This window comes from Glycine soja, chromosome 12, assembly GCF_004193775.1.
Source record: "Glycine soja cultivar W05 chromosome 12, ASM419377v2, whole genome shotgun sequence".
Lineage (NCBI taxonomy): Eukaryota > Viridiplantae > Streptophyta > Magnoliopsida > Fabales > Fabaceae > Glycine > Glycine soja.
The window spans coordinates 8,213,898-8,237,143 of record NC_041013.1 but is presented as its reverse complement, the minus strand read 5'-3'; the positions used below and the strand labels follow the sequence as shown (position 1 = coordinate 8,237,143).

General features: G+C 32.4%; 3 protein-coding genes across 3 annotated transcripts; 2 read left to right on the top strand and 1 right to left on the bottom strand.

Annotated features, from left to right (window-relative positions):
- Window positions 1-2,873: 2,873 nt before the first annotated feature.
- LOC114380074 lies at window positions 2,874-5,417 on the top strand. Its single transcript, XM_028338995.1, has 3 exons — window positions 2,874-3,296; window positions 4,041-4,064; window positions 4,759-5,417. The coding sequence occupies exons 1-3, from the start codon at window positions 3,098-3,100 to the stop codon at window positions 5,103-5,105; spliced, it is 570 nt and encodes a 189-aa protein (XP_028194796.1). The 5' UTR covers window positions 2,874-3,097; the 3' UTR covers window positions 5,106-5,417.
- An 869-nt stretch (window positions 5,418-6,286) lies between these two features.
- Window positions 6,287-11,964, bottom strand: LOC114379114 (condensin complex subunit 2-like). The gene is made up of 14 exons (XM_028337696.1): window positions 11,563-11,964; window positions 11,377-11,478; window positions 10,662-10,779; window positions 10,292-10,359; window positions 10,156-10,216; window positions 9,849-10,049; window positions 9,457-9,743; window positions 9,182-9,329; window positions 8,839-9,095; window positions 8,682-8,712; window positions 8,169-8,314; window positions 7,891-8,001; window positions 7,359-7,622; window positions 6,287-6,691 (listed from the first exon to the last, which is right to left on the bottom strand). Exons 1-13 carry the CDS (start codon window positions 11,818-11,820, stop codon window positions 7,404-7,406), a joined length of 2,007 nt encoding a protein of 668 aa, XP_028193497.1. The 5' UTR covers window positions 11,821-11,964; the 3' UTR covers window positions 6,287-6,691; window positions 7,359-7,403.
- Window positions 11,965-16,464: 4,500 nt separating this feature from the next.
- Window positions 16,465-21,406, top strand: LOC114380026 (outer envelope protein 61-like). The gene is made up of 11 exons (XM_028338920.1): window positions 16,465-16,873; window positions 17,420-17,650; window positions 18,083-18,139; window positions 18,282-18,410; window positions 18,703-18,780; window positions 18,869-18,939; window positions 19,227-19,276; window positions 19,402-19,585; window positions 19,692-20,253; window positions 20,565-20,708; window positions 20,889-21,406. Exons 1-11 carry the CDS (start codon window positions 16,778-16,780, stop codon window positions 21,033-21,035), a joined length of 1,749 nt encoding a protein of 582 aa, XP_028194721.1. The 5' UTR covers window positions 16,465-16,777; the 3' UTR covers window positions 21,036-21,406.
- The last annotated feature ends 1,840 nt before the right edge of the window (window positions 21,407-23,246 follow it).

Here is a 23,246-nt window from a genome sequence, read left to right as displayed (position 1 = left end):
AGTAGCAGTTGCTACTTTGGGTTTAAAGCCTAGAAAGGCTTTTTGAAACAATACTTGGGAAAAGCCTACAAAGACTTAGAGAATATTGAAGTGAAGCCTCAAGAGGCTTTTAGAAAGAATACCCAGGTGAAGCCTGGAAAGGATTTTAAAAAGAATACTTGGGAGGAGTCTACAAAGGCTTGGAGAATACTAATTGTAAGAGCTTGTGGAGGCTTCAGAAGAAATAATACCATGAGTGGTGCTTGTGTTAGTGGAAATCCTATAAGTGCAGGGATGGAATGTAGCCCAAGGTTGTTTACTTTCTTTTTGTTTTGGACTTTAAAAAGATATGTCTTTTTATATAATTCATAAGAATTTTTTACAAAATGTGTTTCAAGGATGATAAGCAACATCTATTTTTCTTTAGATAAGATAAAACCAAAATCTACATTAATTAGAATCTAAACTTTTTGAAGTAGCTTCTGAAACAATATTTCATGAGTAACTTGGAAGTATTTTATTCGACAATCATTTTCATCCAAAGAAATATAAAAGGATTAGCTCTTCTCGTAACAAAGCTTTTGAAATCAAAGCTAGTAGTCTAAAAAATAACTTCATAAATTGTGTGCTTTCTTGCAAAAAAAGTCACAGTCGGTCAAATGTCACTATTCCCCCCTATGACCTTCTAATCCACTTCATTTTCTAAATAAATTGAAGAGTTTGAAATAAATTAAAGCCTTACACTTTGTTAGGCATCAAATTATCATGTAGCAATGACAAATCGTTCAAAATGAATTGCTTATCTTAAAATGTTATGCTCTACAATGTCATATAGATTTAAGAACTTTGCAACAAAAAAAGATAAAATACGTCAATACTAAAGTTGTTAAAGCAACATTGGATGGGAAGAGGGAAAAGGTCGCAGGGTTCAATTTTCTCTCTGCTAACAAAACTAACATTCTAACAAACTAAAAATTTTATAAATTTTTTGACTAAAAAAATATTTTCTTTTTACTGGTACGAATTAGTAGAAACAGTTATTTATCTAAATAACTCAATTAATGTACTGTTAAGTCATCTGCTCATAAAAAATATTATTGAGCAACATTGTTTAATTTTAAATAACTCATATAATCACTTGTATGTTGAAGATATTCTAAGCCAACCATAGTTTTAAAGTCAACAGAATGCTTACTAGAGTAGAGTTTTTTATTTATTGATGTAATTTTTGAACGAGAGTGTCTTTAGGTGTCATTTTTAGGGACTTTTCTTCAACCATGGTATTTTTTCTTAATTTTTTATTTCTTTCAATTTATATTTTTTTAATATTTTTAGTTCTAAGTTAAATTTAACTATTGTTTTAAAATAAATTTTTAATAATTATAAATAACATTATATCACAATTTACCATAATTCTAAAACTGAATTTATATGTTCAAAAGTATTCATTTATTATAAATTTTAATTATAATATATATATATAGAATTATTATTTATTGTAAATTTAAATTATATAAATAAACATTTCTTTTGTGCCATAGATAACTATAATGCTAGTAAAAATAAAAAAACAATAACAAAATATTTGTTTTTTTTTAATTCTAAATTTGAAATTTTATTGTGTATTTTTTTAAAAAAAAAAGGCTTAAATAAGTTATCATACATAGAAAATAGATCGCTTTTAAATTACAATCTAAGATTTTTTTTCAATTAGGTATATGAAAAAAAATTATATTTCAATATATTACTTGTTGTTAGTCTCCTTCCGTTAAGTGATGATAGTGTCATGTCATTATGTCTTATCACTAACATCTCATTGTCACAAACATTACCTTTAATAACATACGTGACAATCACGTTAGTGATTAGGTTTGATGATGTATCACTTCGTCTACCATATAATCAGTTAACGGAATGAGACTAACGCATGTAGTAAATTGAAACATAATTTTTTTTTAGGTTGTTATTTGAAAAATAAAATGAATTTGTAGGTAATAATATGAAAATAATCTAATTTTTCATATGTGAAAAACATATTTAAACCATATACAGTTTGTGCTTTATTGTTTATGATCAATGTACGCATGCAACATGCATGTAACATATTATGTCTTTCCTCACTCTTCCTTATACCCAAAATATGTGTCTCATCATTTAATCTCTTGTTGGATTCTCTTTTAACTTCGTCAGAATATTAAATATACGCATCTTAACTCTTTAATTTCATCTTTAATATTATTATTAATCTAGTTCAGTTGCTTAAACATGATAAATTGATAGACGAGTTATTATAAAATTTAAATAATATTTTTTTATTTCTACCAATAAAAAAATATCTTATTAATTTAATTTATTTCTTATTCTGAATGATGAATTATCTTAAAAAATAAATAGGATAAAATTTCTTAAATCTATATAAAAGTAAATTACATATGTGTTCATCAAATTATTTTAATTAATTTGTAATTTTTTAACAAGTTTACAAATTTATTTGATCATATAAAAGTGTTTGAGAAGCAAATTATTCTTATTGATTTATAAGATTCATTTTTAAACGTAACTTAAATTTATGATTATCATTTTTATTTTTATTTTTAATGAAATAATAAAATTGATTATTTATCATTTTATCTAAAGTTAAATTATTTATTTTGATAAAAAAAATTCTTATCATTTGTTAACTAAAAAAATTATTTTTGAGATTGGCTTAATATATTATTTTATATATGAAAAATAGGTTATTTTTAAATTTTTCAAGTTCATTGAAAAAAAAATATTAAATAATAATATAAAAATAACGTATTTTCTATGTATAAAAAATTTAATTAAACCATAAAAAAAGACAATTTATTCTGCAGGACAGTAAGTGTCACCAAAATGAAATCTCTCGATAAACAAAGGGGAAAAAGATATTAAAAATGGAGAAAAGTGGAAGACAGAAGATGAAGCAGTGTAGTGGCAACTCTTGTCAAACTCTCCACTTTGACATTGCCGACGCCTCCAGATAAACAACCTTAACTTTCCCACAACACCACTCATCATTCTTTTTCTCTCTCTAGATTTCATTTAGTTGTTGCTGTCTTCTTCTGTTTGTGTGTGCCAACACAGAGCGAAAAACATGGCTCTGAACCAATCAAAAGCCGTGTTGTTGAGGGTGAGTTTGGTGGTGGTGGCGCTCTTCATAGCAGGGTACATAGTGGGTCCCCCTCTCTACTGGCATTTCGTTGAAGGTTTGGCTGCGGTCAACCACTCTTCTTCTACTTGTGCCCCCTGCATCTGCGATTGCTCTTCACAACCCATTCTTTCTATTCCACAAGGTCTTTCTCTCCTCTCTCTCTCTCTCAGATCTGATTTCGTTAGTTTCTCAATTACTCATCTCATGATCTTGCTCAAAAACTAATATTTTCTTAATTGGGTTGTCCAATCTGGGTTTTGGATGAGTTTTTAAGATCTGGGTTGTGTTGGTATTTTTATTTTATTTTTTTAGTTATGTAAAATGGGAATAGTTCAATTGTGAAAGTTGAATCATGACTCCTTCCACTGATATAAGCAATTTGATCCCTTTAACCTTCTGATTCATGTGCTCTGGCATTAGTGATTTGATGAGAAGACACTGTTAATAGAACGTGTCAATCGATGTTGCAGATTGGTTTGCTTCTTTGACATTATTATACCTAGGGTTTTGGGTTTTTCCCACAAGATCTTATGAATAAAGTAACTGCCCATCGTCCATCTAACTAAAAGCAGTTAAAAGTTGCAGCCATATTGATTTGCACATTCACTGTCAAACTTATCAGGCTTAGTCATCCCCACATAACCTATTTTTATGTATAAGCAAATATGAAACTAAGTACTATAACCTCGGATGCTGTTATTTCCTTTGGTTATCACTAATAAATTTGAAAATTCCATAATCACATAAATTATAGTTTCAAAATTTTGTGCTATTTCCAATTGAATGACTTTGTGGTTTTATCGTAATGTACTGGTTGTCCCTTCTCTTCATCTAACTGCAAATTGAGCATGTACTTATTTCAGTTTCTTTCTGTGTGTTTCTGCAGGACTGAGCAACACTTCCTTCGGAGGTTGGTTTGTCTCCTTGATGAACTACTGTGAATTATATAAATAGCCCATTTTGTACTTTTTTTTTTTTTTTGGTCAGCACCCATTTTGTACTTGTTATACTTTTTTCTATGTACACATACTTTTATGGTGGATTGGTGGTAGGATTGTAGGTATTAAAGTAACATTGTTCTCACGTTAAGCAGTAAGATAGCTACATATTTATCCTTATATGAGATCATCATTTAGGATCCTAAATCTCATGCATCTTTTGTATGTTTTCCTTTTTTATTGTAAAAAACAAAAACAGATATTACAGGCCTATTTTCATCTTTAAAAAATCCATTTATCATGGACTATGTCTACTATAACATTTTGTTTTATGTCAACCCAGTATTCGTGTCAATGTGCTAAATAATATTTTGGTGCTTTTGTTGCTCAATATTGCTTTAAGCAACTTAGTATCTATTGTGTTTAAATTAAGGTATCAAACTAATAAGAATGCATATATCCTTTTTGTGCTGTACTAAACTTGCTCGGATTACATGTTGCTTCATGGTTCTGGTGTGTTGATGCCCACTTTAAATACGCTCAATGACACATTTTATTTTCCCCGCAGCCGCATTGTCATAAAACATTGTTTTTATTGATGCATTGTTTGGATTCAACTAAATTTACCAACTACTTTTTCTTTTCTTGATTTGAACTGTTATTCAGATTGTGCAAAGCCTGATCCAGAAGTGAGTGGAGACACTGAAAAGAATTTTGCTGAGCTATTGGCAGAAGAACTCAAGCTACGGGAGAACCAAGCTGTGGAAAATCAGCAACATGCTGACATGGCATTGCTTGAGGCAAAGAAGATTGCATCTCAGTATCAGAAGGAAGCAGACAAGTGCAATTCAGGGATGGAAACGTGCGAGGAGGCTAGGGAGAAGGCTGAGTTGACATTAGTCACGCAGAAGAAGCTAACTGCATTATGGGAACTTAGAGCGCGCAAGAAAGGGTGGAAGGAAGGGCTTGCCAATTCTCATGCACACTCTCAAGGGAAAGTACAGAGTTCTTAGATACATTACACGGCCTCCATGGAGGTGAGTGGTTGCATAATACTACAATAGTTTTCAAATGCTGGTGATAGCAAAAGCAAGTCATCGAGGCTCATATGTGTTCACGAAAGGTCAAGTGTAAAATACAAATGTTGTTGTATTTTCTATCATTCTTTTTTGGGTATTTATTCCATGTGTAACACCGTTTAAAGCTAGAAATCGTCAAATGTTGGGTAAAACTTGCATAAAGAATATTGAGACTATCTTTTTGTATTATTTTTTTGCTTCTGATTTGAACCAAGGCTCAGACTGTTGCTTCTTCGTTGTGTTTAATCAATTTTAGGTTTGATTGACAAGGATAATAGAAGAATCTCCTGGGTCCATCAACTAAATTAATTTTGCCCAATCAATTTAAAGTATTTATTCAGTTCTTGGAGCTTAGTTAATTTACAATAAAAAAATCCATGAACAATTTTTTTGGGTTTTATCCATCAACCATTTCTATTACCGATCAATCAGAATATGTCGTACTGTTTAAGCACTTTTACCCATTTGACCCTTGCAACAATGTTCTAACTTGTATTCAAGTGTAGAATGATATCCAAAATGACTGCCCATGAATAAATTTCGTGGTTAAACCAAGTGTACTATGTGATACAAGGTAAGGTTAGTTTAAAAGGAAATGATATAAATAGTAAGTGTTTTCTAATTTTATTATATTTTTAAGTCTTTTCTAATTTCCAAAAATAAATATTACCCTTATATGTACAATTCAAAATGAGGAAAAATAATAAAAATAGCAGGTTATAAAATAGCAATAGTAAAACAATCGCAGTATCATTAAAAACTGTCTTGAAATAGAGTTATTGTTCATTGAAAATTTATATGTAATTCAAGTCCATAACCAGGTCTAATGACACCAAATGCAATATGTAAAATTGGCACCGAATTACGTAGGTAATCAATTACCAACTCAATGAATGATTGAGAACAACTAAAAACGTTTATACCGCTTATTTAACTTTCAATTCGTAAAAAAAGTTATAACTCCAATTATTTTTAGTTTATTTTCATAAGATTTTTTTAATAGCTTATCGAAAGTGCTTTTTACTTTATTTCAAGAAATAATAAAGTCATACACGAAAAGATTAGGAACATAATTTAGTTAGTTATCTAAATACATCCTAATTCAGGCAGATAAATAAAATTTACTACTACTACTACTATTATTATTATTATTATTTACAAATAAATTTGATTATTTCAGTTTGACAATTAATAGAAAATGGAGGGATAGGTAAGTGCGATTCAATAATCAGTCGCTCATCCATCAGTCTATGCCTTTGTTTATACCAACACTAGCCATTCTCGTAAAAGCCAGAGCATTGAACACATGAAACGGGCTGGAGTGGAGAATGAAATTGAGCACTACATGTGTTGAATACTTTCATGTACAGAATAATAACAAGGAGCCATTATAGGTCTGAAATTTCCTTAACGAGTGTTAAACCACCATAAGCAAACTGATATTTGCAACCTCCAACCACAAACTTGTTGCTCACTTCAATGCTTTCTTGGACGTGTTTCACTAGTAAAACAGTCCCCATCTGAAAATGACAACATAAATATGCATCTCACGTGTCTGAACTCTGAATGAATGAATCAAGCCAAAATTGATTGAGTTATACGTGTAGTGCATGTTTGAAAAAGCATATAAATTTTGAAACACAAAAATTACTCAAAAATTCTTCAACTCAAAATTAATTATGAATTTAAAATAAATTTTAAAATTTTTTATAATGTGAAACCAAATATATGCACTAAAATCAATTCTGAACTCAGAATCAATTCCCTAATGTGAAATCAAACACACAAAAAAAGACATATTGAAGTCCAACCTTAGGAATAATGTTGATTTCAAGTTTTTTTATCAAGGTTTTACAGCCAAATCTATTATCTAAATCCTTTAATAATAATTAACTACCCTAATAATGATTGAGAAAGTTTCTATTAGCAGATGCTTATGAACAAAAATAAGAAGGCGAAAAATCTCGGAAGCGTGTTTAGATTACCTGAGTCAGCAAAGTTTTTAGTCAACAGGTTTTTGGGGAAATTTCCAAAGGTGAAAAAAAAAAAACATTTCTCAAAAAACGTGCTTATCTTATCTTGAAAGGGGAAAAAACATCGGAACAAGCAAGGGGAACCAATGAAATGAACATCCATCAATCCAATTTTGACAAGAACAGTACCTAAAGCAATCGTAAGTGCACATACCGTTTCTTGATTCCTGAGCTGAAGAATAATTGAGTGAAGAGGAATCTAAACTGTTCCCCTCATAGAATCAGCAACTTGTGGAAACAGTATGGCAAGATCATCCAAATTAGGGGAGTTTTGAATGCTCAATCCTTTCTCGTTTGCCAAATGCAATAGACATATGAAGCACAGATGAGGAGAGATGTCACTAATTGTTGCAGCAGCATTGCATTCGCTAGGAAAGTTGGCTAATATATTCCTGAAAGATAAGGTATCTTTTTGACCCTTTAGAATAAAGAGAGGGTCAAAAAACAAATCAATATAAGAATTAGTACTTACAATTCAACCACAAATAGAAAAATAACTTAAATTGCTTATTTAGAGATATGATGGTAAGGAAAAAATGTACAGTGTTAGCAATGAAACAGAATCCGAAAGAAAATTGAAATAACTCGTGAGGGGAAAGATTAATTTAAAAAGTTTAAAACTAGACAACACATATTTTGTACTCGGCACTCCTAGAGTCCTAGGAAATGGAGAAATCTTAACATACCTCTAAAGGAAGTTTAACAGATTCTTGAACATGGTCCCAAAGAGTAATTTTTAGTGCATGAACATCGACTTGTTTGGAAGTCTTGTCATACTGGACTTCAATTTTACTGACCTGTGTCATTTGAAATTTGAAAATATGATATACGTGAGTTCTAACTGCCATATTTTCGACTGAATTAATGATAAGGATTATCTGTAACCGTTATTCTTTCATCACTTTGTCTAAAACAATATATCAAGAGCAAGTGTGTAAATTATTCACTAAAAGTCAAAACCCACCTGACGAGGCTGAGTAACAAGAGTGTCGGTGTCCTCCATGTCACTATGAAGATCACCTCCGTAGTCACCAGCGTCATCCCCACAAACACTTCCATTATCCCACGAAGGGAATGATTCATATTCATCGGATTGTTCTCTAGATCCATCTGCAAAAAACACAGGAACTTGAGAGCTGAAACACAATCTAGTGACAGCTGAAAACGTGCTAAAATGTTCTCTAAATTTTTTTTATATTTATGTATATAAAGCGAGAGATGAGATCACATTACACCAAAGTGTGAAGTTGGTGTAATTTAATAGGATCAATTACACCTCGTCAAACTTGGGAAAACGACACTTTTTTAAGTTTTAACTAATTTTGATAGAAGTTATATTTTTAGCAATTCAACTATTGTGTTGATAGTCTTATGAAATAGAATAAATTTACAAATTTTCATAGAATTTAAAAATCAATTCATACTTCACACACACACACATATATTGAAATCACAAATTTACAACTGCAAATTTTACCTGAGAACCTGTTTGCCTTCCTCCCGAGACACTAAAGAAAGAATAGAAATCATCAGATATATAAAATAAACACCGCTACATGCCTTCACATATCTAAAAGAAACTTGACAAGAAATCACCAGTGAGAACACTTTGAAACTCATCTAAAAGAAACTACCTTTACATTAGACAGAAGAAATAACTTGACAAGATCTTCTGGCTGATAGTGACAATCCTCAGGAAGTTTTGTATTGCAAGGTAATCTGCTTTCAGGAAGCAGTAACAATTTGGGATTCTTGGGAGGAGAAAATGTATCTAGCATTTTTTTCTCAAGAGAATTTGTGAAATTTAAATCAACTTCAGTTTGTCTCTTACTCTTTGGCTGTCTACTTTTTAGGGTCGACCCATCTTCAGAAGTAGGATGAACCTCTGAGACTACAATAAAGATTCTAAAATAATTACCATACTGAATTCTAAAAATATATAAGTATTAAAATCTTTATCTGGCATCCAAACCCCACCTTTGGATTTTCGATACTTCCAATGATCAGGCCCTGCCCATGCATTTTGTTTTGAACTAAAACCCAGACTCAAAAATAAATACCCGTCAACATTTTCAAATCTGTCATCCATATCAATTTCTGGGGAAGGAAATGGCTCATCATTGTCCTACAAGTACAAGATTTGGAATGTTTTTAAAACAAGTGCATCATTCATATATTAAAATATTTAAAGAAAAAATTTAAAAGCTCATTCAAGACAGTCATATGTTTCTATGTTTGAAAAATAGAAAAACCTGAGGGTAACTGGGAAAACTTGGATCTGCATCATTATAACCTGGATCGGCAACAACTGTGTGGTCATCACGATCATCACTCCAGGCCATGCAGTTCTCATATTCTTCTCTGTAAAAACCATTTTCATTATTATCAGCATTGTCAAGATCTTCAGCTGAATTCTGGCCTTGAAGTTGAATATCAGCGGGTCTTCTGTTACTTTCATCAAATTGGTTTACTATAGTCCTGAGACTTGGAGAAATTTCATCCTTTACACGCATGTCCAACACCATTTGATCAATACAATCTACAGACGAAAGTAAGTCATCATTGTCGGATTGTCCACATTGAATGTGTTCTTTTGCAGATGTAACAACAGTTTTCACGCCATAGTATTCAAAAAGTAACAAACCTTTGGCAAAGGAAAGATCAATAGTATCTGAAATATCAGATTGATTTTGGCTTGCCATACACTTAGCAGGAACTTCTTGTGAATCAAAGAGCACCCTACAGTCACCATATACTCCGAGATTATTCATTAAAAGACCCTTGGCTCCACCTTCATCGAATTTTGCTGTTGTTTGGCGATAGAGAGGATCCACGACAAATGCAGCTTTAACAAAAAAAAAAAAAAACAATAGTATAACCCATTTTCAGCACAACCTCAACACAACGCCTCAGCAAGCAAGTAACAGAAATAAAATAGGATTTGAGATCACCATCGAACTTCTTTACATTAAGTGCCTCAAAAGATGATTCCAATGTTGACAAAGGTGACAACTGCATGCAAAAACAACTCTTAAAACTAAGCAAAATGTTTAACCATTCAAGTCCAGAGATCCAAAGACCACAGACCTTTTTGCTCGTTTCTTTCCTGCTTTCTACTTGTCCACTTTCAATATTAACAACATCCAGGGTAGTATCTGACATCATGGCTTAGCATTAGAACTAATTGAGAACGAAAGATTACAAAACCAAAAATAATGTATTGCACTCTGAATTCAAAGTCATTCAAACATTCATTAATCATTAGTTACCAAACATTATTCAGAATTAGAGCACTAGTTATATGATAAGGAAGCAAAACAATCCCACATAACCTCCGCCCACAAAGCAATCACCAAGGGAGCTCACTACAAATGCATTTTTTCATTTTTCAATAAACGAAAATGATAAGAGGGCAAAAGCTGCACTATGCTTGATAAAAGGGTATATAAATTGAAACCTTCCTCAGCTTCTTGGCCTGCTCTATTCATCCCACCAAGAACTTTATATGCCTCAGAATGCACTGAATCCACCCTTAATGAATAAATTTTGACTCCAGCCTCAAGAGTGCAGCTTGCCTGCCCAAACAAAATTTCAATTTCAATGAACATCTACATTCTACACAAACATAACTTCACTTCTTGTGCCATTGCTGTGAGAATGGTAACAAATTCACTCTTGTTGATTAAAAAAATAATCACTATAGGAAGTTAATTTATGCAATCTATAAACAATGGAACCACCCTTCAGCATACCAATTTAAATTTAAATATATGTGCATTGCATATGGATTTGTTAGTATCGCAGGTGACATAACACTATCCAATAAAACCTTAAATAACAAAAATCTCATAATTTATCAAACTGCAAAGTAATCACAGGCTAAACTATTTATTTGATCCCTACACCTGTCCTCATTTTAAGTTTTAGTTCCTGTGAGAGAAAATTATAAGCTTTAGTCCCCTAGGCAATTGTTGTAGTGGTTTATCACCACCAGAATGTTGTTGTAGCAGTTTTATGCAACCAGAAAATTTTCTCTGCTGTCACTGTTAGAGACTAAAGCTTAACTTTCAAGCATGTGTAAGAACTAAAATTTACAATTTTCTCGAAACTAAACTATAAAATGGAAACAACCAAGGGGGAAGATGAATAATTTAACCTCAATTATAGCATACCTTTTGAAAATTAGTCTCCGCATCATTTTCTTCTTCCGCCTTGATGATATCAGTGAGGTGGTCAATCAGGTTCAACTCCCACGTATTTTTCTGATTAATTTTCTGCAAGCACACAAAATAAAAAACAAAAAAAAAATTAATTATTTCTTCTTTTTTTTTTTTGTGGGGGGGGGGGGGGGTGTTTACGTTTTCGCTGGCGAGTTTGATGCAGTTTTGGAACAAGTCGATGATCTGCTGTTTGTTGAGGCAGGGATCGGAGTTGGGCTGAAGGGGCTGATTGAGGGCGAGGCTCTTGCGGCGGATGGCGGTGGCGCGTGCGTCGCGTGCCTGGGCGCGTTCGAGCTTGTCGTCGTTGGAGCCCAGGATGAAGGGGCTGGTCGGGGACAGGATGCGGAGCCTCTGCTTCTGATCCATCGTGGGGTTGGGGCTTAGGGTTTCCGCCATGGAGGGATTTGCTTTGCGGAACGGTGATAGGGTTTTTTTGGTTCGGTTCGGAAGTGAGAACGTCGGAATCAGAGAGATTTTGGAGAAACGGAATTGAGGTGGTTTCCCTCCATTTCTGTGATTTGAATTGGTAGTTCGCTGAGAATTTAGAAACACATTTTACTTTTCAAAAGAAGGGCACGTGTCTCAAGTGGGAATCGTGATGGCTTTTTTTTTCTGTTACAAAATAAAAATCGATAATAGATCGTTCATTCAATTGAGATTGAAATCTCAAATTGATCTTTTTAAGTAAACATTTGGGTGAATACCCAAAAAATAAAGAATTTAATTAGTATTTGAATTTTAATTTTAATTTATGTAATGTAAATTGTAATCTATAGAATAAAAAAAATTATGATAAAAAATATTTGAATACATATAATTTTTTTTAATACTAAGGTCAAACTTAATAAGCAAGGGTTTGGGTAGTTTATAAAAAAAATTAAGTTCTAAATCTTTGTACACTAAAAAATATTTGGTTTTATATGATTAATAATTTTAAATCTATAAATTATATTATAATTAAAAATTAATAAATAAATAAATTAATATTATATTAATTTTTAACATCAATTAAGTTTCACAATTTTAATGTATGTAAATCAGATTGAACAAGTTTTGCTTTTCGAATTAGCCACTTTGAATGCAAGGAAATATATCCTAATAAGTAATTATTGTTGTGCATGATTACTTTTGGCATCAATTTTACTTACTAATTTATTTGTTTTTTCTTTAATTTTTGTTTAGTTTCGTCTGAAATAGTTAGAATTTAATTCTTTCATAGAACTTTAGTATGGTAAATAAAACATTAAGCATTTTATTAGTTTTTCTTTTATTTTTATTAGAGTTTTGGAACACCAAGAAGAAGAAGGGAAGCTGTCGTTGAAAGAAAGCTCACCCAACAAGGAAGCTCGGGTAGAAAAGACCATGTGTCAACTCAAGAGCGAAGAAAGAGGACTAGATCATCTGAGGAACTTGCCCTGCAAGCAAATCCCTGGGGAAGGAATAAAAAATCATTCAATACGAGAATTCAAAAGAGCTCATCCAACAAATAGTGTCTAAAGTGAAGTGACAAAACAAGGGCCTTGAGCCAAATATAAAAGGACATTCTCATTGGAATCAAAAAGGAATCAACCTAGGTTTTAGGGAAAATCATTGAGTTTTTTAGTTTTTCATCATTTTTCCTTCATTTTTCTTCGTTTCTTCCCTTGTAATCATCCCCCCTCCATGCCTCTCACATGTCAATGACTATGAGAGGCTAGTTTTCTTCTCATAATTGGGGATTGGTGTACTAGCAACTCTCATGTAATTATCTTAACTACCTATTTAATGAATGTTTTATGTTATTTCCATTTCTCTGTTTTTAATGCTAGTTTGTGGATTGATCAATCATACGCTTATATTTTAGTTTTTTTTCATTAAATCTTTTTTCTTACCATTGGATTGTAGCTTAGATTTGTGCCAAGGTTTTGGACAAAAAAGAAATAATATCTTTATCTAAATACCATTTGTTACCCATTTTTCGGGAAATTCTCTTTCGGATAATTGAATGCCATTATACATGCATTTAATATACATTTCTCTCTTCCAATCCCTATAATCTTCCAACTAGTTGGGAATTTGAAAAAAATAGTATCTCAGCAAAATTTTTAATTATTATCAATAAAGGTAATAGAATATATTTCTAAGAATGGATCATTTCAAAAAAGGGTGCATCCCCCCTTTTTTGGATAAAATTGAAAACCATTATTATTTTCTTTTGATAGTTTCAAATCAATGAAAATCTTTTTTTCTTTGTCATTGGAAAATGTTTTGAAAACTAAGTTTTGAGAATGGTAACTAATGGGTGTCTCTTCTAGGAATAGTGTGATATTTGTTAGTCTCTTAATGACTATTGCTCATATCAAATCATTTAATTGCACTTGCTAAGAAATTAGGAGTGAGGTTAAGTTATAAAGCTTCTAGCAATTGAGGAATCAATGTTAGAAGATTATAGTGAGTCGAGATGACATAGGAACTTCATTCAATAGGGAGAAACATTCATTATTAGTGAGATATTGGTTTAGTATCACCATTATCCCTAACTATGTCTTTTAATTATTGTTTACACCCTTCGCATTCCAAGTGTTCGATCTTTCGTTCATGTGAAGATTGTTATGTTTTTATCTTGCTTGCAGATCATAGCCTTTAAATTTTTGCACCTTTACATTAAAATTAAATCAACTTATCCTTTTCAATTGCTTAAAAATTTGGTTTTACACAAATTGTCTTACATAAACAAAGTTCTTATAGACACGATACTTAGTCTTACCATTTTTACTACTTGTTCGATTTAATTCGCTTGTTAATCGATTAACAATGAGAAGAAACATGAATCTCTTAGGTAAAAGTTGAACTTAAATAAGGAAAAAAATTAATTATACATTCCTTCAATTGAAAGAAATGGAAAAAAAAGTTTTCCTTATATAATAATATCTAAGACCGAATAATTCTTTTAATATTGAATTTCTTAATCACTCGAGTAATTAAGTCACAATAGGTTCATTATCTTTGATGAAAGTTATATCAACCTTTTTTCTTACTCTAATAAGATGTACACAATGTGAGAATAGACCAACAATGAAGAGTTCAATCCACTACTCCTTCATGCCAAGTTTGTCACAAAATTAAAATGTGAAAAATATTGTTTTTTTTTCATTATTTGTGATCAAAGCAAATGATCCATTTAACACTACTAATTGTCTCACCATCAATTCCAGATAAGACTAACAACCATGTTTGAGGGTAAAAGTGTCATAAGAAAGATCTCATTGTTCAAGTCAAATAACACCATTAAATCATGTGCTAGCTAATTACATATTATATACCAGGTATACATGGTCACTTACACCATCAAGATCAAACATACATCAAATCTATTCCAAGAGTTACTTTTCAAATTATATATTTGCCATAAAGGGAAACGTGGTAGAGGCAATTTTTCCATGTCATGTTCATAATTGGTAACATGATAAAAGTTCATATGTCAAATCTCCTTGTAATCATCTTTATCATGAAATCCACAAAGACAAGGATATAAGATCCACCTGAGATGGTGGAAAGTTAGTAGGATTAAGATGAGTGACCTTGAATTCCTTAATAGTTGGGTTCTACAATACAATTGTTGTGTACCCTTGGTGGAAACAACAATTTTCATTACACAACATAGTCCGAAACATACAAACAATGGCCATTCTCTTGAAGCGGAGGTGATCAATCTAATTTGATCATATTTTCAAACCTTTCACCTAGAAGCAAATAAGATATGGATGGTGAAAGCAGTGATACAAGGAAACATGTATCATAGTCACAAGTATGATTATTATTAGATATGGAATTGTTGTTAAATAATAATACAAGTTATGTAAAAATAATAATTAATTAACTATTAAGTTTAACAATCTAAGTTAATGTGAGGGACAAAAATAAAAACAAATATTTAAAGACTAAAATCAATCAAACTTTTCTTAAGAATTAAATATGTAAATTGTGATAAAATGAGAGATCATTTTCATAATTTATCTTTTATGATGATTTTGAAACCACACAAAAAAAATCAAACTAAATTTAAAGAATAATATTTTATCATGTGGTTGTCACGTCAGACTAGTAGTCCAACATAACTTGCCACATGAATGTCAATGTAGATATTACATTATCTTTTTGATTTTCTAAGTTAACAACAAGGACTAAAAACTCAGGCAAAAAAATTATGAGAAACTACTATTGATAAATGTTTTTTAAGGGATGAAAGTGGAAGAAAAAAATAAAGAAAAAAGAAAACACAAATGACGAGGTATTTTTCTTTGTTTATGTTGGGGAGAAAGTGAAATAAAAATAAGAAAAATAGTTGATTTATAGAAGAAAAAAATTTAAACTTTTTTAATTTAAATTTTATAATTTTCTCTCCTTCTTTTTTTTCTTCTCTCCCAAACAATAGGTAAAATCATAAAAAATAAAGGGAAGCATTTTTCTATAAATATGTATACAATAAGATGTTGAATATAAATCTTTTTATAAGTATATATAATATAATTACATTTTAACTCAATATTTTAAAAAAATAAAAATTAGGTTGACCCAACAAAATGAGACGAGTAATAAAATAGATTAAGAGAAATGTTATGGTCATATTATTATCTCTAACACATTCTTTTGAATTCATCATCTTTTATTGGTTGTTGAAATATATTGAAAACCATAAAATTTAATGAGTCTCATGTATTATTTATTGAATTTCTCTCCTAATTTTATAATTTTTAATATATTTTAATTGATAAAAGAAAAATAATATATGAAAAAGTGTGTTAAAAAATATATTGATAATATTTATCATAAATTAATTATAACTTATAAATATATCAAATAATTATTTAAAATAAAATATAATAATTCATCTTATCTTATCTTAAATAGTCTTCTTCATGTTATATCATGCTCCAATTACATCTATAAACCTGAAGAAAATTAAGGACAACAAAAACGTGTCAAGGGCAAGAGAGTAATTTCGTCGGTACTCTTTACGCATATTCGACTCTTGTTTTGTTTGTTAGGGGTTCTCTCACATTCCTGTTCCATTCCTATTTTACTTTTAATTTTTCCTCTTTTCAGGTTTGGCAGGCGGCACCTCCAAATCGGACCCCTTCTTCCTCTTTTCTTTCCAACAATTCCCCTGTTCCTCAATTTCCCAACACAACACCTTCTCCTCAAGTTTCCCAAAACACACATAACTAGGAAACTTTCCTTAACCTCTGCAACTTTCTCCAATTCTATTGAACAAAAACAAAAGCATCCCCCTTTTCCCTCTCATCATTGGGAATCGTCTCAAGCTTCGTTTTTGACGTGCTGGGGTTGCTTAGATTTCAATTGGGTATCGAGAATGTTCAACGGTATGATGGATCCCGATTTGATGAAGATCGCTCAGGAGCAGATGAGTCGCATGTCACCCGCTGAGTTGGCTCGGATCCAACAACAGGCGTGTCTTTTCTCTTCCTCTTCTTGCCTCTGCAATTGTGTTTGTGGCTTTTGTCGCATTTTGTTTTGTGCTTTGAGGTGCAATGTCAGGATCAAGGTTTTAAATTGCGGTCGCGGTCGCAGTTTTGTCGTGATCCTTGATATTGCGGGAAATTGCAGTCGCGATGAGTAAAAATACCTTGATGTTGCAGCTGAAATTTCTGTTGTGGAACTTTTTTAAAACATTGTTCAGAATGAGCACAAATTCGTTTGTGAAAACAAAAAATCGTGGCCCTTTTTTAATGGAATTCTTCTCCTGGGGGTGTGGGGGGGGGGGGGGGGGTGGGGGGGTGGGAAGAGATTTATTGTGGTTCAAACCCTTCTTTTAATGTCCGTGTTTTGTGGAGATTTAAATTTGAACGTTAGGGTATGAAATGTTAGTATTTAGGATAAGTGTGTTGGTTATGGTTTTTGATATGAGGGAACATGTTTTGGGTTTTGATGCCGAGGTTTGCTATCTAGGATCAATGTTAATTGTGGTGTTGTGCGATGTTTCTTGGGATTGCAGATGATGTCTAATCCAGAGCTGATGAGGATGGCCTCGGAGAGCATGAAGAACATGAGTGCTGAAGACTTTAAACTTGCTGCAGAGCAATTAAAGCATACCCGTCCGGAAGAAATGGCCGAGATTGGTGAGAAGGTGGCTAATGCGAGTCCTGAGGAAGTGGCAGCGATGCGATCCCGGGTTGATGCCCAGATCAAATATCAGTTGAGTGCGGCTGAGATGTTGAAGAAGCAGGTGAGTCGTATAGTGAGAACTTCAGCTGGTTGTGCCTTTGTGAAACACGAATCTTAAACAACCATGGGATTTTTTTTTCTTTATCTGATATTGATGAATTATATGTGTGACTTGCAATGAATCCAAGGTTGTAGGCAAAAGAAAACCTGGAGTAAGTTCCACTATTCTTGCAGTTCACCTTGTTTGTGGTTTGAAAGAGCAGTTAACAACTACATTCTAACACACACACACACACACACACATACATACATAAAATTACATTTGGATAATACTTTAGTTCCATTGAATGGTCTGATCAGAAAAGGAACTCGTTGTCATTGCATAATAAGACATCTGTTATACTCTGTGTACTACCCTGATATATTTTTATAGTTTTTCAGTTTCTGTAAAAATCTATCATGTGCCTTGATAAACTAAAATTAAATCTTGCAGGGAAATGATCTTCATAATCAAGGAAGGTACAATGATGCTTTGAAGAAGTATATGCTTGTAAGTAAACTTTTTGTGGCCGCTTAACATTCTCTCCCACACCTCTTTCTCTTATTTATCCTTGTTTTGAGAATTGAGACTTATGATGAAATTATCTGTTTTTTTTGGTTCTATTACATTAATTTCGTTTTATATATTCTAGGCTAAGGAAAACATTAAAGAGGTACCATCTTTCCAGAGTAGAAAGCTTCTTTTGGCATGCTCTCTGAACTTGATGTCCTGTTACTTGAAGACAAGCCAGTATAATGAATGCATAAAAGAAGGTTCTGAGGTATTTGTAATTCCTTTTTCTCTTACCATTGAAATATGATGCTAATTGTAATAGCCAACTGTAATATTTAAGTAGTGGTATTATGAGGAAATTTATCAGCTTAGAAGATTGGAAAGAAAATTACATTGTAATTGTATTATGCAAGAAAATAGTTGCTCCCTTTTGTCTTGCTTTTGTAACAATGCAAATTTGGATTATGGTCTTAGATTGTAATTTGCTATTATTTTAAGTTCATTGCTTGAAAGTTGGCTGTTTTATATAGCAGTGCATTAATGTGCTTTAACTATGGTAGGTTTTGGCATATGATGCGAAGAACCTTAAGGCTCGTTATCGAAGAGGTCAAGCTTATAAGGAACTGGGTCTACTAAAAGTGAGCTTCTTGTTACTTGACTAACATTTTAACATTAAGGTTGATGTGGAATTTGGTTTATATTCAATGACATTTGTAATTTTTTTAGGATGCTGTTTCTGATCTGAGCATGGCACTTGAAGTGTCCCCTGATGATGATACAATTACAGAGCTTTTACGGTATGATCTTACTCCCTTCTACTACATACTTGCATCTATATTAGAAACAGAACTATTTATTGATCTACTTATTACATATATGACACATCTGCTGTTGTAACTGATGAGTCTCTAATTATTATTTAAGATTGATTTTGCTTCAAATTAATGTAAACAATTGATTGTATGCTGAGTTAAGTATATCTGTGAGCTGTTTACCATTCTGTTTTTCCTGATTGAATCTTGTATAACCTATAATGAAGGAATTGATATATTGGAAGTAAGCTGATATGAAGTGCTTATTTCAGGGATACCAAGGAAAAATTGGCAATGGAAGGTGGTGAGCATGCACCTAGAAGTATGTGTTCCCCTCACTTATTTTCTACTTTACCTTTCACTTCGCCTAATCCTCATGAGCTTTATGCTTATAAATAGATGTCAGATTTAACAATTCAGTTAACCCTGTTGGCATAATGCATGTAGGAATAGTAACTGAAGAAATAACTGAAGTTGAGGATGTTCCTTCTGGAAGCTCTTTGAAACAATCGGTGGTTCAACTAAAAAAATCTGGTGACTCCTCTAAGAGTTACAGTACAGCCAACAATGGAATTCCAAAAACAAAGACAGACAGTTTAGATGCATTGAAAAAAGATCCTGAAGCTGTCAGGTAGTTAGCATTTTTTTATAAAGTTTCTAAGCATTTTATGTTTGTTTTCAATTTAACGATTGGTCTACAAAAGATTTACATTATTTTTTTTCTTTTCTTTTTTTAGATCATTCCAAAACTTTATTTCAAATACCGATCCTGCCACACTGGCTTCTTTGAATGCTGGACAATTCAAAGATGTGTCTCCAGATATGATTAAAACTACCTCTGATATGGTTAGTAAAATGTCACCTGAGGAACTTCAAAGAATGCTTGACATGGCTTCTTCATTTCAAGGGGATAATCCAATTTTTAGAGGAGGTTCCCCTGATTCTTCTTTCAACCCTGGATCAATGCCTCCAAACGTGACACCTGATATGTTTAAAGCAGCAAGTGATATGATTAGTAAAATGCCAGCAGATGACCTTAAGAGGATGTTTGAAATGGCATCCTCACTGAAAGGGAAAGAATCTACTCCATTAGCAGCAGCAGTAGATGAGAATGAAAGAAATGTTTCCCGGTCAAACTTACCATCATCAAGTACTAATGGAACTACTGCTTTTGGAGAATCTAGTTCTCATAATGTGTTTTCAAATATGAGAAATGCTTCTCAGTCAAACTTCCCTTCCTCAAGTGCCAATCTCCAAGAACAGATGAGAAACCAGATGAAAGATCCAGCTATGCGGAAGGTATGTTTGTATTTCTTGTTAAGGAGATAAAATGATCTCTAGCTTTCTTCCACATACCTGGCTGGAATAAATGCAATCAACTTGCCCCTTTTACTTGTCATGTTACTAAGGAGTAATTTCTGATCAAGTATTCCCTTTAATTATGTAAATGTGTTGCTCTTTAGTTGTCACTTCTGTTGTCTGAGATTGACTTTTCATATGCTCATTTTGTATTTTCTTTTGGCAAGTAGTACAGATTCTCTATCTTGAAACATTCTTGTCTTTGGCATTTATATGTGTATTCCCGTAATTTTTTAATGTTGTTTTGGCAGATGTTCACATCCATGGTTAAAAATATGAGCCCGGAAATGATGGCTAACATGGGTGAACAATTTGGTGTTAAGCTTTCACCAGAAGAAGCTGCAAAAGCTCAGCAAGCCATGTCATCCTTATCACCGGAGAGCTTGGATAAAATGGTATCTTCTTCTCCAAACTCTACAATATATTCTTAGTTTGTAAACAAAATTTTTACCTTAGATGAGGATGGTAAAATAAAGGTGTGGCAATTCTAGGAAATATAGGGTAGATAAACTTAGGTTGGATGGTTATAGACTTGTACAGTAGTACTAAGATGAATCTTTTCACTGTCTTTGTAGATGCTTTGGGCAGACAGGATTCAAAGAGGAGTTGAATCTGCGAGAAAGACAAAGAACTGGCTGCTAGGGAAACCTGGCATGATCTTTGCTATATTAATGCTCATTTTGGCTGTCATTCTTCACCGGTTAGGCTTCATTGGTGGCTAGAGTAAGGGGCAAACATTATGAGATTCCTTGGGCATTCAAACTCAGGCATAACCTTCTTGTGTGATGAGAATATGAGATGATTGAATGTATTGTCTCAGCCAAGAGACATTGGAGAGAGGAGGGGACATATTATTGGTTTTCTGGAAAGCAATGCCAAAATGGCTTCTCATCAGATATGTCCAAATTGTGGATGTGATTGGCACTTTTTTTTTTGTTGTAACATATTAGCTTTTGAGTTGTTTGCCATTTAGCACTTGGAAGGACCCTACCATTCAATAAATTTGTAACCTTTTGTCATTCTTATACCCTAATCCTAATGTAGCATTGGTCTGGTGCGTTATTATTTATAAAATTTACACGATTCCCTTTTATATGCTTTCCTCACTCACATGTAGAACTAATAATTTGAGGATATAGTTTTATCCGAGTCTTAATGTGATATGCTTTATCTAGTTATTTGTTGTCTCATCTCCCGTTTTCAAAGTCGTGTCAAACGTGGACTTGTTAGTGAGTTGTGACAGTCATTTTCCAACCAAGTAAAGTCTTTAGGTCATGTGTGGTGGCTGTGGTGTATAGCCATAGTCATAGATAACAATTTGGTCAAATACATAATTTAATGATCATTACATGTGTCGTGGATTTTCAATTTGGTTTTTGTACGTAAATTAAATTAGTAAACTAGTTTGGTCTTTGTTGTGAAGATGTCGTCTATAACCGTTCTATGTTGATTGTTGACTCTTACGTTGGTCTCTATATATGTAATGCCTTCTTAATTTGATCATTTGATCCTTATATGTATAGTACACTCTTAATTTGGTCTCTATAAATATAACATTAATTTGGTCCACATGTATATGTATCACATTCTTAATTTTTATAGGAACCAAATTAAGAATGCACTGCATGTATGATAACTAAGATCATCCACATTGGTAGTACCTATAACATAACACTGTTATCGGGGAGATAGAGGGTGCTAAATCACTATTCAATTAACAATGATTTACCTGAGTTAGCCTTAAATTCTGCACGTTTTTCATGTGGTTATACATAATGTGTATGCTTGAATTTCACAGCTAAGAGTGCTCGACAGAATTAGTTCTTTCTATAACGTGGACAAAATAATGGATCCTATTTGTCAACTCAAGTGCCTAACCATCAAATCATGATCTTCTTTGTTTTCAGTTACGTGAAAGATTCGATGCAATTATTCATGTTTTTTGTTTTCTTCCACCAAAATTCTGTGATATAGGTGACTGTTGGAATTTTGTTGACAAACTCACTTGATCGAAGATTGCTTCATTGTTGTGTCTCATCTCAAGAAACACTTACAAAGATTCCAAACTCTTAAATATTTTATTGATTTATCTTAATGCAGAGCTTTTATTATTGGATAAAGTTTGGCATGAAGTTTGAATTTTTGGGATTTTTGGTTGTCACCAAATATCTTAAAGCAGAGCTTTCATTAATGGTTGTCTGGCTTATATTTAGAAAATTGTGTGGACTAAAGAGTGATGGTTATATTCAGTTGTTGAGAGGTCAATATTATTTCATACAGCAGTATGCTTGATAGGACTGAATTTTGCTTCTTATCTTCTCATGTTGCTGTCTTTTATTGTTGCTTTGCTACTTATCTTCTTATCTTCCCTACTTGTGCTTATTAAGTGAGATCTTCATTGGTTAGCTTCTTCTTGAAAGGGTTTTCTTCAAGTTTAGCTTGCTGTCTATATTTCCAATGTTGACAAGTCATATGCCTTTCCAATATTATGTTTTTATTTAATTCTTGAATAAGTTTAATTTTTGTTATAATGAATTTTCTTTCTTACTGTTATGAATACTTTTTCTATTACACTTCAGGTTTTTAAAGGAAAAGAGATGTATGGGCCAATATGTGTATAACAATGGACAATTAAAAATGTGCGAGACTATTAAGTTGATCCAGCAAGGAATTTTACGTGGGTGGATAAAATTTGCATGAGAATTATTTTCTTTCTCTTGATTGAAACGAGGCTAGGCTCCGCTAGAGTTTCTTCATGATGTACACCATAGTGTTACCAGTTTTTTCTCCATTTGCTTTTGTGTTGGTACTATAATGTACCCTCTCATTCATTTTAACTGAAGACAACTGGTGCAATTTCAACGGTCTACTACCTTGCATAAGTATTTTAATAGGTGGGGTGCTACAATGATAGTGGTTCTGGTTTTTAGGAC

Excerpts from the sequence above, each read along its gene's own strand:
- LOC114380074 (XM_028338995.1), top strand. The coding sequence starts at position 3,098 with ATGGCTCTGAACCAATCAAAAGCCGTGTTGTTGAGGGTGAGTTTGGTG. Across the intron at positions 3,297-4,040 it reads CATTCTTTCTATTCCACAAG|GACTGAGCAACACTTCCTTC; the intron begins GTCTTTCTCTCC and ends GTGTTTCTGCAG. Across the intron at positions 4,065-4,758 it reads GAGCAACACTTCCTTCGGAG|ATTGTGCAAAGCCTGATCCA; the intron begins GTTGGTTTGTCT and ends ACTGTTATTCAG.
- LOC114379114 (XM_028337696.1), bottom strand. The coding sequence starts at position 11,820 with ATGGCGGAAACCCTAAGCCCCAACCCCACGATGGATCAGAAGCAGAGG. Across the intron at positions 10,050-10,155 it reads TAATGTAAAGAAGTTCGATG|CTGCATTTGTCGTGGATCCT; the intron begins GTGATCTCAAAT and ends TTTTTGTTAAAG. Across the intron at positions 9,744-9,848 it reads TGATCTTTCCTTTGCCAAAG|ATTGTATTGATCAAATGGTG; the intron begins GTTTGTTACTTT and ends TTTCGTCTGTAG.
- LOC114380026 (XM_028338920.1), top strand. The coding sequence starts at position 16,778 with ATGTTCAACGGTATGATGGATCCCGATTTGATGAAGATCGCTCAGGAG. Across the intron at positions 18,781-18,868 it reads AGGAACTGGGTCTACTAAAA|GATGCTGTTTCTGATCTGAG; the intron begins GTGAGCTTCTTG and ends TAATTTTTTTAG. Across the intron at positions 19,277-19,401 it reads TGGTGAGCATGCACCTAGAA|GAATAGTAACTGAAGAAATA; the intron begins GTATGTGTTCCC and ends TAATGCATGTAG.